This window comes from Myxine glutinosa, chromosome 4 (genome assembly GCF_964187855.1).
Source record: "Myxine glutinosa chromosome 4, kmMyxGlut1.1, whole genome shotgun sequence".
Lineage (NCBI taxonomy): Eukaryota > Metazoa > Chordata > Myxini > Myxiniformes > Myxinidae > Myxine > Myxine glutinosa.
This window is the reverse complement of record NC_136264.1, coordinates 148,859,561-148,873,242: the sequence shown is the minus strand read 5'-3', so window position 1 is coordinate 148,873,242 and position 13,682 is coordinate 148,859,561. Positions and strand designations below refer to the sequence as shown.

The following is a 13,682-nucleotide window of genomic DNA, read 5'->3' as shown; positions in this document are numbered from 1 at the left end:
CAACGTTGCACCACGCGCTTTTATAGGCCGCTTGGCTGCGGGGTTTCTCGAGATGAAAAACAGGGTTTTTGAGAATATGTTATCATAAATTATACGTGAGCAGCGCTTAACCGCAAGCGGATTGGACGTGTCGACTTGAACTTATCACGTGATTTATGACGTCGTGCTCTGCTCCGCCCTACACTCATCGCCGAACAAAACTGTCCCGATGCGTACGTAGAGGCGTCGGGCGACTCGGGCAAAACATTGATAGCCCGCTTCTTCTAGACAAAATGGCGGGTTCTTTCTGGGGTAACCCACCGTGGACTTTTACCAGTCCTGAATCTGCATCCGATGGCGCAGCGCCATGAGAATACCGGCATTTGATCCGCCAGCGTCCCCGCTTTGGCGGTGCGTTGTTTTTGTATCGTCGTGTCTAACGGACTCTCTGTGAAGCGATGTTGAACGGTCGCGGCCTATCGGTGAGTGTGCCGCGTGAGGCGTACGGTCGCCCGGCCTCGACTAGATCTCCCTCCCATGGGGGGTTGTGCATTGCTCCGACCGCATTGGGCGCCTTGTTATTCCACGTATTGGCGTCTTGTTTCTTCCTTGTACCGAGTCGTTTTGTACATTTTTCATCGGATCGCCTCAGCCATTGTTGGGAATTCGTTTCTCGTCCTGGAAAATGCTTTCATGGTGTTGATATGCGGATTGGGCCTTGTCGGCGACTACCAAAGGAATTTGCCCGGCATTGAAGCAGAAACTTAATGTCCGAGTCTCTGGTGAACGTCACCAAAGCGAAAGCTCCGCGGTCGGCCCTTTCCTTTCGATGAGCGCGAATGGCGTCGTCCCGCTCCTTCCCACGCCCCGTAATGGCGACGCGTTTCTCCGTGCGCTTTAAACGCTCGGATTGTTGTGAGGAAAGTGTGGTGGTGGTCGATGCGACTCGATTTGGGTTGGTTGTGGGTTTTATAACTTTTATTTGTCGTTGGAATCATTTCACTCCCTCTCGGGTTCGTGGTGCGCGACACGGACGCCGGGCTCGGTTCCCCGCCGGAGCCGCCATTTCGCTGAGCATGGCGACGGACTCGTTTCGGTAATGTCGAGGATGTTGGAATTCCCGCGTCCGTTCGGCGAGTCGAATATCTGGAATGATGCAGGGGGAGGATGTAGTTCGGCGGTTCGGTTCCCATCGGCGTAGACCTTCGGCCATAATCGAATGAAAAAGAGACCTGGTGCGCGGGCATTCGTCATTGTGTTTGTTGTACGTGGCTGCCGCGACTACAGGCCGCGTCCGAAGCTTCGCCATTGCCGTTAACAACCTCAATACGAGTCCCGTCGAGGAGACACACACCGACACGTACACCTGTGTAAACTAACTATATTTCCGATCGCTTGGTCGTCGTGTGGAATTCACACGGACCAGGCATATACACACATGGACCAGGGAGGCCGCTGGATGTGCATATACATTATACAATGGCGTCCTTCACGTCGTATATAAATATATAATAAACGCGCCTGACAGCACCAGTAGGAGTTGGTAGTTTAGGTTTGTTAGCGAGTTAACCGTTCGAGTTTAAGTAGTCAATATCATATACGGTACCATAGCTTTCATCACCACGTCTCGCTACAGATCCACTCATGGTATCGGTATGCTGAACCTCCTTCGGTAGTTTGGTACACATCCGTTGGTGTGCGTTTTTATAAATCGGTGATGTGTGTAGTTGTTGGTAGTTTGGTACACATCCGTTGGTGTGCGTTTTTATAAATCGGTGATGTGTGTAGTTGTTGGTAGTTTGGTACACATCCGTTGGTGTGCGTTTTTAATCAGTGATATGTGTAGTTGGTAGTTTGGCACACCCGTTGGTGTGCGATGTTTAATCAGTGATGAGTTGTGTGTAGTTGGTGTTGGTAGTTTGGTACACATCCGTTGGTGTGCGTTTTAAATTGGTGGTGTTGTGTGTAGTTGGTGTTGGTAGTTTGGTACACATCCGTTGGTGTGCGTTTTAAATTGGTGGTGTTGTGTGTAGTTGGTGTTGGTAGTTTGGTACATATCCGTTAGTGTACGTTTTTAATCAGTGAAGTGTGTAGTTGGTGTTGGTAATTTGGTACATATCCGTTAGTGTACGTTTTTAATCAGTGAAGTGTGTAGTTGGTGTTGGTAGTTGGGTACACATCCGTTGGTGTGCGTTTTTAATCAGTGATGTGTGTAGTTGGTAGTTTGGCACACCCGTTGGTGTGCGATGTTTAATCAGTGATGAGTTGTGTGTAGTTGGTGTTGGTAGTTTGGTACACATCCGTTGGTGTGCGTTTTAAATTGGTGATGTGTTGTGTGTAGTTGGTGTTGGTAGTTTGGTACACATCCGTTGGTGTGCGTTTTAAATTGGTGATGTGTTGTGTGTAGTTGGTGTTGGTAGTTTGGTACATATCCGTTAGTGTACGTTTTTAATCAGTGAAGTGTGTAGTTGGTGTTGGTAGTTTGGTACACATCTGTTGGTGTGCGTTTTAAATCAGTGATGTGTTGTGTGTACTTGGTGTTGGTACACATCCGTTGGTGTGCGTTTTAAATTGGCGATGAGTTGTGTGTAGTTGGTGTTGGTAGTTTGGTACACATTCGTTGGTGTGCGTTTTTAATCAGTGATGTGTGTAGTTGTTGTTGGTAGTTTGGTACACATTCGTTGGTGTGCGTTTTTAATCAGTGATGTGTGTAGTTGTTGTTGGTAGTTTGGTACACATCCGTTGGTGTGCGTTTTTAATCAGTGGTGTGTAGTTGGGGTTGGTAGTTTGGTACACATCCGTTGGTGTGCGTTTTAAATTGGTGATGAGTTGTGTGTAGTTGGTGTTGGTAGTTTGGTACACATCCGTTGGTGTGCGTTTTAATCAGTGATGTGTTGTGTGTAGTTGGTGTTGGTAGTTTGGTACACATCCGTTGGTGTGCGATGTTTAATCAGTGATGAGTTGTGTGCAGTTGGTGTTGGTAGTTTGGTACACATCCGTTGGTGTGCGATGTTTAATCAGTGATGTGTTGTGTGTAGTTGGTGTTGGTTGCTTGGTACACATTCGTTGGTGTGCGTTTTTAAACAGTGATGTGTGTAGTTGGTGTTGGTAGTTTGGTACACATCCTTTGATGTGCGTTTTAATCTGTGATGAGTTGTGTGTAGTTGGTGTTGGTAGTTTGGTACACATCCGTTGGTGTGCGTTTTTTTATCATTTATGAGTTGTTGGTGTTGGTAGTTTGGTATACATCCATTGGTGTGCGATGTTTAATCAGTGATGAGTTGTGTGCAGTTGGTGTTGGTTGCTTGGTACACATCAGTTGGTGTGCGTTTTTCATCAGTGATGTGTGTAGTTGGTGTTGGTAGTTTGGTACACATCCGTTGGTGTGCGTTTTTTATCATTGATGAGTTGTGTGTCGTTGGTGTTGGTAGTTTGGGACACATCCTTTGGTGTGCGATGTTTAATCAGTGATGAGTTGTGTGCAGTTGGTGTTGGTTGCTTGGTACACATCCGTTGGTGTGCGTTTTTCATCAGTGATGTGTGTAGTTGGTGTTGGTAGTTTGGTACACATCCGTCGGTGTGCGTTTTTTATCATTGATGAGTTGTGTGTCGTTGGTGTTGGTAGTTTGGTACACATCCTTTGGTGTGCGATGTTTAATCAGTGATGAGTTGTGTGCAGTTGGTGTTGGTTGCTTGGTACACATCCGTTGGTGTGCGTTTTTCATCGGTGATGTGTGTAGTTGGTGTTGGTAGTTTGGTACACATCCGTTGGTGTGCGTTTTTTATCATTGATGAGTTGTGTGTCGTTGGTGTTGGTAGTTTGGTACACATCCTTTGGTGTGCGATGTTTAATCAGTGATGAGTTGTGTGCAGTTGGTGTTGGTTGCTTGGTACACATCCGTTGTTGTGCGTTTTTAATCAGTGATGTGTTGTGTGTAGTTGGTGTTGGTACACATCCGTTGGTGTGCGATGTGTAATCAGTGATGTGTTGAGTGTAGTTGGTGTTGGTAGTTTGGTACACATCCGTTAGGGTGTGCGATGTTTAATCAGTGATGTGTTGTGTGTAGTTGGTGTTGGTAGTTTGGTACACATCCGTTGGTGTGCGTTTCTAATCAGTGATGTGTGTAGTTGGTGTTGGTAGTTTGGTACACAGCCGTTGGTGTGCGATGTTTAATCAGTGATGTGTTGTGTGTAGTTTGTGTTTGTAGTTTGGTACACATCCGTTGGTGTTCGTTTCTAATCAGTGATGTGTGTAGTTGTTGGTAGTTTGGTACACATCCGTTGGTGTACGTTTTTAATCAGTGATGTGTGTAGTTTTTGGTAGTTTGGTACACATCTGTTGGTGTGCGTTTTTAATCAGTGATGTGTGTAGTTGTTGGTAGTTTGGTACACATCCGTTGGTGTACGTTTTTAATCAGTGATGTGTGTAGTTGGTGTTGGTAGTTTGGTACACATCTGTTGGTGTGCGTTTTTAATCGGTGATGTGTGTAGTTGTTGGTAGTTTGGTACACATCCGTTGGTGTACGTTTTTAATCAGTGATGTGTGTAGTTGGTGTTGGTAGTTTGGTACACATCTGTTGGTGTGCGTTTTTAATCGGTGATGTGTGTAGTTGTTGGTAGTTTGGTACACATCCGTTGGTCTGCGTTTTTAATCAGTGATGTGTGTAGTTGTTGGTAGTTTGGTGCACATCCGTTGGTGTACGTTTTTAACCGGTGATGTGTGTAGTTGTTGGTAGTTTGGTACACCTGTCGGTGTGCGATTTTAATCGGTGATGTGTGTAGTTGTTGGTAGTTTGGTACACATCCGTTGGTGTGCGTTTTTAATCAGTGATGTGTGTAGTTGGTAGTTTGGCACACCCGTTGGTGTGCGATGTTTAATCAGTGATGAGTTGTGTGTAGTTGGTGTTGGTAGTTTGGTACACATCCGTTGGTGTGCGTTTTAAATTGGTGATGTGTTGTGTGTAGTTGGTGTTGGTAGTTTGGTACACATCCGTTGGTGTGCGTTTTAAATTGGTGATGTGTTGTGTGTAGTTGGTGTTGGTAGTTTGGTACATATCCGTTAGTGTACGTTTTTAATCAGTGAAGTGTGTAGTTGGTGTTGGTAGTTTGGTACACATCTGTTGGTGTGCGTTTTAAATCAGTGATGTGTTGTGTGTACTTGGTGTTGGTACACATCCGTTGGTGTGCGTTTTAAATTGGTGATGAGTTGTGTGTAGTTGGTGTTGGTAGTTTGGTACACATCCGTTGGTGTGCGTTTTAATCAGTGATGTGTTGTGTGTAGTTGGTGTTGGTAGTTTGGTACACATCCGTTGGTGTGCGATGTTTAATCAGTGATGAGTTGTGTGCAGTTGGTGTTGGTAGTTTGGTACACATCCGTTGGTGTGCGATGTTTAATCAGTGATGTGCTGTGTGTAGTTGGTGTTGGTTGCTTGGTACACATTCGTTGGTGTGCGTTTTTAATCAGTGATGTGTGTAGTTGGTGTTGGTAGTTTGGTACACATCCTTTGATGTGCGTTTTAATCTGTGATGAGTTGTGTGTAGTTGGTGTTGGTAGTTTGGTACACATCCGTTGGTGTGCGTTTTTTTTATCATTTATGAGTTGTGTGTTGTTGGTGTTGGTAGTTTGGTATACATCCATTGGTGTGCGATGTTTAATCAGTGATGAGTTGTGTGCAGTTGGTGTTGGTTGCTTGGTACACATCAGTTGGTGTGCGTTTTTCATCAGTGATGTGTGTAGTTGTTGGTAGTTTGGTACACATCCGTTGGTGTACGTTTTTAATCAGTGATGTGTGTAGTTTTTGGTAGTTTGGTACACATCTGTTGGTGTGCGTTTTTAATCAGTGATGTGTGTAGTTGTTGGTAGTTTGGTACACATCCGTTGGTGTACGTTTTTAATCAGTGATGTGTGTAGTTGGTGTTGGTAGTTTGGTACACATCTGTTGGTGTGCGTTTTTAATCGGTGATGTGTGTAGTTGTTGGTAGTTTGGTACACATCCGTTGGTGTACGTTTTTAATCAGTGATGTGTGTAGTTGGTGTTGGTAGTTTGGTACACATCTGTTGGTGTGCGTTTTTAATCGGTGATGTGTGTAGTTGTTGGTAGTTTGGTACACATCCGTTGGTCTGCGTTTTTAATCAGTGATGTGTGTAGTTGTTGGTAGTTTGGTACACATCCGTTGGTGTACGTTTTTAACCGGTGATGTGTGTAGTTGTTGGTAGTTTGGTACACCTGTCGGTGTGCGATTTTAATCGGTGATGTGTGTAGTTGTTGGTAGTTTGGTACACATCCGTTGGTGTACGTTTTTAATCAGTGAAGTGTGTAGTTGGTGTTGGTAGTTGGGTACACATCCGTTGGTGTACGTTTTTAATCAGTGTTGTGTGTAGTTGTTGGTAGTTTGGTACACCTGTCGGTGTGCGATTTTAATCGGTGATGTGTGTAGTTGTTGGTAGTTTGGTACACCTGTCGGTGTGCGATTTTAATCGGTGATGTGTGTAGTTGTTGGTAGTTTGGTACACATCCGTTGGTGTACATTTTTAATCAGTGATGTGTGTAGTTTTTGGTAGTTTGGTACACATCTGTTGGTGTGCGTTTTTAATCAGTGATGTGTGTAGTTTTTGGTAGTTTGGTACACATCCGTTGGTGTACATTTTTAATCAGTGATGTGTGTAGTTTTTGGTAGTTTGGTACACATCCGTTGGTGTACGTTTTTAATCAGTGATGTGTGTAGTTGTTGGTAGTTTGGTACACATCGGTTGTGCGTTTTTAATCAGTGATGTGTGTAGTTTTTGGTAGTTTGGTACACATCCGTTGGTGTACGTTTTTAATCAGTGATGTGTGTAGTTGGTGTTGGTAGTTTGGTACACATCTGTTGGTGTGCGTTTTTAATCGGTGATGTGTGTAGTTGTTGGTAGTTTGGTACACATCCGTTGGTGTACGTTTTTAATCAGTGATGTGTGTAGTTGGTGTTGGTAGTTTGGTACACATCTGTTGGTGTGCGTTTTTAATCGGTGATGTGTGTAGTTGTTGGTAGTTTGGTACACATCCGTTGGTCTGCGTTTTTAATCAGTGATGTGTGTAGTTGTTGGTAGTTTGGTACACATCCGTTGGTGTGCGTTTTAAATCAGTGATGTGTGTAGTTGTTGGTAGTTTGGTACACAGCCGTTGTGCGTTTTTAATCGGTGATGTGTGTAGTTGTTGGTAGTTTGGTACACATCCTTTGATGTGCGTTTTTAATCAGTGATGTGTTGTGTGTAGTTGGTGATGGTAGTTTGGTACACATCCGTTGGTGTGCGTTTTAAATCGGTGATGTGTGTAGTTGTTGGTAGTTTGGTACACATCCGTTGGTGTGCGTTTTTAATCAGTGATGTGTTGTGTGTAGTTGGTGATGGTAGTTTGGTACACATCCGTTGGTGTGCGTTTTAAATCAGTGATGTGTGTAGTTGTTGGTAGTTTGGTACACCGCCGTTGTGCGTTTTTAATCAGTGATGTGTGTAGTTGTTGGTAGTTTGGTACACATCCGTTGTGCGTTTTTAATCAGTGATGTGTGTAGTTGTTGGTAGTTTGGTACACATCCGTTGTGCGTTTTTAACCGGTGATGTGTGTAGTTCTTGGTAGTTTGGTACACATCCGTTGGTGTGCGTTTTAAATTGGTCATGAGTTGTGTGTAGTTGGTGATGGTAGTTTGGTACACAGCCGTTGGTGTGCGTTTTTAATCAGTGATGTGTGTAGTTGTTGGTAGTTTGGTACACATCCGTTGGTGTGCGTTTTTAATCAGTGATGTGTTGTGTGTAGTTGGTGATGGTAGTTTGGTACACATCCGTTGGTGTGCGTTTTAAATCAGTGATGTGTGTAGTTGTTGGTAGTTTGGTACACCGCCGCTGTGCGTTTTTAATCAGTGATGTGTGTAGTTGTTGGTAGTTTGGTACACATCCGTTGTGCGTTTTTAATCAGTGATGTGTGTAGTTGTTGGTAGTTTGGTACACATCCGTTGTGCGTTTTTAATCAGTGATGTGTGTAGTTGTTGGTAGTTTGGTACACATCCGTTGGTGTACGTTTTTAATCGGTGATGTGTGTAGTTGTTGGTAGTTTGGTACACATCCGTTGGTGTACGTTTTTAATCGGTGATGTGTGTAGTTGTTGGTAGTTTGGTACACATCCGTTGGTGTACGTTTTTAACCGGTGATGTGTGTAGTTGTTGGTAGTTTGGTACACATCCGTTGTGCGTTTTTAATCAGTGATGTGTGTAGTTGTTGGTAGTTTGGTACACATCCGTTGGTGTGCGTTTTAAATTGGTCATGAGTTGTGTGTAGTTGGTGATGGTAGTTTGGTACACAGCCGTTGGTGTGCGTTTTTAATCAGTGATGTGTGTAGTTGTTGGTAGTTTGGTACACATCCATTGGTGTGCGTTTTAAATTGGTGATGAGTTGTGTGTAGTTGGTGTTGGTACACATCCGTTGGTGTGCGTTTTAAATTGGTGATGAGTTGTGTGTAGTTGGTGATGGTAGAGTTGGTGATGGTAGTTTGGTACACATCCGTTGGTGTGCGTTTTAAATTGGTGATGAGTTGTGTGTAGTTGGTGTTGGTACACATCCGTTGGTGTGCGTTTTAAATTGGTGATGAGTTGTGTGTAGTTTGTCGAGAAACCCATAACCTCGAGTTGTGGAAGTTATTCTGGACAATCGGGTGAACAAGCAGGCGAGTGTGCTGGTGAGTGTTACGTCATCAGCTTGCTGGGTTCGTTTTGTGTTCCCCAGTGAGAGCTTTATGTTTGCTTAGCAAACTTTTCTTGCCGAACTTCGGGGCAGCAGAAACGGAAGATAAGTTTAAACTGGACTTCGGCACCAAGAACCACTGTGAATGCACGGGTACATGGATATTGGCAGAAATGCGTAGGTATGAAGGGCCTGCGGGTGGTCTCCTGTGTTGAAGTTCCTTGTAACTTTGTTGAGGAACATGGTAGCAAGTGACCTAATTGCCAAACGTCTTGTTCAGTGTGATACCGTTTAAATGTAATCGTCATAAAGTGTGCGATAGTCGACTAATTACCTCCTCCACCAAAGATGGATGTAGGTTATGTTTTCACCCCCGGCTGTCTGTTTGTTTGTTTGTGAAAAAAATCTCAAAAAGTTGTGGACGGATTCGGACGAAATTTGGCGGAGATGTAGCGAATGTGACAAGGACGAAATGATTAGATTTTGGTGAAGATCCGGATTCGGATCCGGCTACTAGAATTTTTAAAGTGATTCTTCACCATTGGGAGACAGGGCCAAAAACGATACATAGCAGGATATCTCCAAAAAGTTATGGACGGATTTGGACGAAACTTGGTGGACCGGTTGTGTGTCTGACAAGGACGAATCGATTCAATTTTGGTGAAGATCCGGATCCGGATCCAGCTAGTAGAATTTTTAAAAGTGATTCTTCACCATTGAGTGATATTTTTTTGTATACAGAGTCGAGGCTCGTGAAAGAGCTAACATTTATCAAAGAAACAAATCAAACAAACAAGCAAACAAAGTATATAAAAAGGGGCTGCGGTCGACAAGATGGGGAGAGAAGGGGAGGAAGCACACAAACACAACATTTGATAGCAGGGACATCGGGAGATGTGTGGGAGAGAGAGGGCCTGGGGGGAGGCAGGATAGGTATAAAACGCAAGGACACCAAGGACTTCCAGGAAAGAAGACAAAAGGTGGAGGTATGCTCTCTGAGTGCCGTTCTAGTTTGAATGATGATATTGTAATTCCTTCACAATTATAAGATCCAGTCATTACCAAGGCTCATCCATGGTCTAAGCGAGCACATTCCGCTATGTCGATATCACTTGGCTCATTGGAAGCTTGATATTTTCCTTCTCAAGAGCATATTTACCTACATATCGCATAGGTAAACTAGAACGGCTGAACAATTGAAGTTTTGTATCCCACTGATGGGTCCGATCTGCATTCGGACCTGAACCATAATCGAATTAGCATCCACCAAGTTTTGGCATACTTCATCCATAACTTTTTGAAATACCATGTTATGTATATTGTTTTTGGCACCATCTTTCATTTATGAAAAATAGCAATACCCCTGGTTGCTCACCTGGTAGATAAAGCAGTATACTGCACAGACTAAGCAGTTGCACGGTATTTTATGGTTCCTAGAAGACAGGGCAGCATGCACCATCATATGAATGTAATCTTGCGACTTCAAACAAACAAAAACATACCTATTTGGGGGGTCAAATCCCTCCTCCCCCTTCTGTTTACCTCCTTAGACCCCGATGTTTTTCTAATGCCTTGAAAAAACATTAGTACATCACTGGTGATGAAAGTTGTGATCAAGTTTCATCAAAATTGTGTGTGTGGTTTCAGAGGAGAGCAAATACCTACTTTTGGGGAGGGGCAACCCACTGTGCACCACTTTAGGGCCCAATTTTTCTTAACGCCGGTAACAAACTTTGGGATAGCATGGTTGTGGTTCAAGGTTGTGGTTTCATCAGAATTGCGTGTGTAGTTTCTAAGAAGAAAGCAAATACCTATTTTGGGGGCAACCCCCAACCCCCCCGCCCCCCCACCTAAAAAATCACTTGAAACATTAAAAAAAAATCTCGATCCCAAGATGAAATTCTTCACCAAAATCTAATGAATTTGTCCTTGTCACACTCTCAACCTGTCCACCAAGCTTCGTCCGTGTGTCCATAACGCTTTTAGATATCGTGCTCACAGACAGCCAGGTGCGAAAAGTATAACCCCTGTCCACCTTCGATGGTGGAGGTAAAAAGCCGCATGTTTTTCTCCCCTCTTCCGTTGCCCCTCAATCCTCTCCACTTTTTATACCAATTTAACCCACATTCCCCCTCCCCCCAACACAAGCCTGGCTTAATGGTTAAGGTGGCTGTCTTAAGATAGCAAGGTCCCGAGTTCAAGGCCCTGTCATATCGTTGCACTGTTAGACCGTTGAATTAACACCAGGTGGGTTGACTCAGCCTGTCATCCTTCTGAGGTCGGCAAATTGAGTACCAGCTTACTGGGAAGAATGAGCCATTCGGGTATCCTGCGTCGGAGTGGCGACCCATCCAGGATTGTACCCAATAGCCAAGGAAACTGCTTCGGCAGCCATATGCATCTGAAGGTGCAAAAGTACAGCGGATAAGCTCTCATATTTTAACAAATTGTGCATTTTTTGAGAAAAGCATGAAATTTCTAGGATAGTTACTATATACCATAAGGTTTATTTTCAGATGTGGAAGGAAGTCAGATTTGGCCTCTGAGGACCGTGAGAGGTCAAATCCAATATGGCCACCAGTCCACCGGGTCTAATGTTCAAACGCGCTTAATTTTGGAACCATACCGTATAAAAACATTTAAGGTATCATTTCCAACTAAATTGGGGATGGCCATTCATTTGGTGATACTTTTGAGATCGCCAGAATTGAAGGAAATGCATTTAGGTCAAGGTCAAGGTCAAAACTGACCAAAGAATAAGGTCAAGAATGAAGAAACCCAAGTATGCAGATATCTTAAAATAAACCTAATGGTATGCACTATGTTATAAATGTCCTGCTTTTCGCAGAAGATGCACAATTGTTGTGGTTATCCACCTCAAAAGTAAATACCCTCGATGTAAAATGGGGTATGGTGGTTGGTGTTAACATTGTTTTTTGTGTTTCAGAATCCCCTCTCCTGCCGTGGTGACTTTGTCGCAACCATGCCAAAGCATCACATCCTGATGGGCCCTACCCAGCCCTCTACATCCAAGCCAGCCCCAAGCACTAACTGGGACATTTGCGTCCTCTGCCAAGTAGTAACAGACGAATCTTTACAATGTCCGCTCAGATCAACGAAACAGCCCATAGGTAGTGGCTATGCATCCTTGGCAGAAGACCTTCTCCGGTTTCAGACCCTTCAGCACATGCCAATGGACATCAACCTGGAGCTATTGGATGACGGAGATGGCATAGAATCCACTCTGAAGGCACACAGGGCTGAGTGGCACAAGAAATGTCTGCTAAAATTCAACAAAAAGGCGTTTGACGAGCAACGGCGGGGAGAATTAACTACAGGACAACAACGAAGTACCTCTACTGTGCACACGCGATCTGCTCACAGCCATCCACAGTCCACAGAGCCTACTTGTTTCTTCTGCAATAAGCCTGCTGGTTCTGCAGGCTTACATAAAGCATCAACCTACAACATTGACACAAATGTGCGGAGGTGTGCCCTTGAAGTTGAGGACACTGCTCTGCTGGCCAAGCTTGCAGCAGGAGACATGATTGCCATTGAGGCCAAGTACCATCACGACTGTCTGCGTTCACTGTACAACAGAGCCAGGCAGGCTGCACCCAAAGGCAATGATGGAGATGATTCTTGCCTGCATGGCATAGCCTTTGCTGAGCTAGTGGCATTCTTGGAAGACATGAATAGTAATGAAGACAGTGCTCCTGTCTTCAAACTGATAGACATCGCTCAGCTGTACAAGGTCAGACTGGAGCAGCTTGGTCTGACTGTAGGGAAACGGATTCACACTACCAGACTGAAAAGCAGGCTGCTTTCTGCGCTTCCTGATCTGAGGGCATATTCACAGGGAAGAGACACACTTCTAAGTTTTGAGAAGGACATTGGACCAGCCCTCAAGATGGCCTGTTATCATGACAGTGATGCCATGCACTTAATGCGAGCAGCACAGGTGGTGCGCAAAGAGATCTTTGACTCAAGTTTCTCCTTTAATGGGTCGTTCCAGGCAAACTGCCAACAGGAGGCTGTGCCACCATCCCTCTTAGCTCTCGTCAACATGATACTCGATGGGGCAAACATCAAGCATCAGACACAGCTGGTCCACACAACCACCACAAAACCTGCCCTAGCAATCTCCCAATTGATGGTGTTCAACAGCGTGAAGCATGCACGAAACGTGGATTCATCAAGCTCAGCACGTCAGCTCAGCTCAGCACCAGGCCAACTGTTGGAACCAGGCATTGGTCATGGATCCAGAGATGCCAGAGCCATCTGTCTGGGGCTGGATAAAGGAAACAACTGGGTGGCAGCCGCAGCCTCTTTGGACCACTCTCCCTGAAGCATCAAAGTCGTGCCATGAATTGATCCACTGTCGCTGCAAGAAAGGATGCACTGGACGCTGCAAGTGTGCCAAAGCTGCACTGCACTGTGCTTCTGTTCTGGAGACTTAGATTTTGATCATTACCAATTTTCATCATTGCACTTGATTTAATGTAAGCTTTTGTGGACATACTTGGTTAACTACAGTTATTTTTTCAGAGGTTATTGCATCATTCCTTGCAGTGTAAACACTTTTTTCTGGTCTTTGGGTGTTCTGTACCTATCCCTGTACCTGAAAAAATTAAGTTTTAAAAGTTCAAATGAACTTTTCCCAATAGCAGTTCCAACTGCAGTATCATAAAAATAGATATTTAACGTAATTTGACGTTGACCTTGACCTAAATGCATGTCCTTGAGTTCTGGCGATCTCAAAAGTATCACCAAATGAATGGCCATCCCAAATTTAGTTGGAAATGACACCTAAAATGCTTTTCTACACTGTTTGGTTCCAAAATTAAGCGCGTTTGAACATTAGACCCGGTGGACTGGCGGCCACATTGTATTTGACCTCTCACGGTCCTCAGAGGTCAAATCTGACCCCTCCACATCTGAAAATAAACCTTATGGTATGCACGATGTTAAAAATTTCATGCTTTTCTCATAA

The 13,682-nt window shown here is 44.3% G+C and overlaps 1 protein-coding gene across 5 annotated transcripts; it reads left to right on the top strand.

The window, feature by feature from the left end:
• The first annotated feature begins 207 nt into the window (after positions 1 to 207).
• On the top strand, positions 208 to 13,353 carry LOC137425364 (uncharacterized). Of its 5 annotated transcripts, XM_078776604.1 has the most exons (3): positions 8,358 to 8,416; positions 8,498 to 8,870; positions 11,637 to 13,353. In XM_078776604.1, exon 3 carries the CDS (start codon positions 11,673 to 11,675, stop codon positions 13,035 to 13,037), a length of 1,365 nt encoding a protein of 454 aa, XP_078632730.1. In that variant the 5' UTR covers positions 8,358 to 8,416; positions 8,498 to 8,870; positions 11,637 to 11,672; the 3' UTR covers positions 13,038 to 13,353. The 5 variants fall into 5 exon arrangements, with proteins under 5 accessions (XP_067969821.2, XP_067969822.2, XP_067969825.2 ...); XM_068113720.2 differs by lacking the exons at positions 8,358 to 8,416; positions 8,498 to 8,870 and adding an exon at positions 208 to 461; XM_068113721.2 differs by lacking the exons at positions 8,358 to 8,416; positions 8,498 to 8,870 and adding an exon at positions 212 to 390.
• The last annotated feature ends 329 nt before the right edge of the window (positions 13,354 to 13,682 follow it).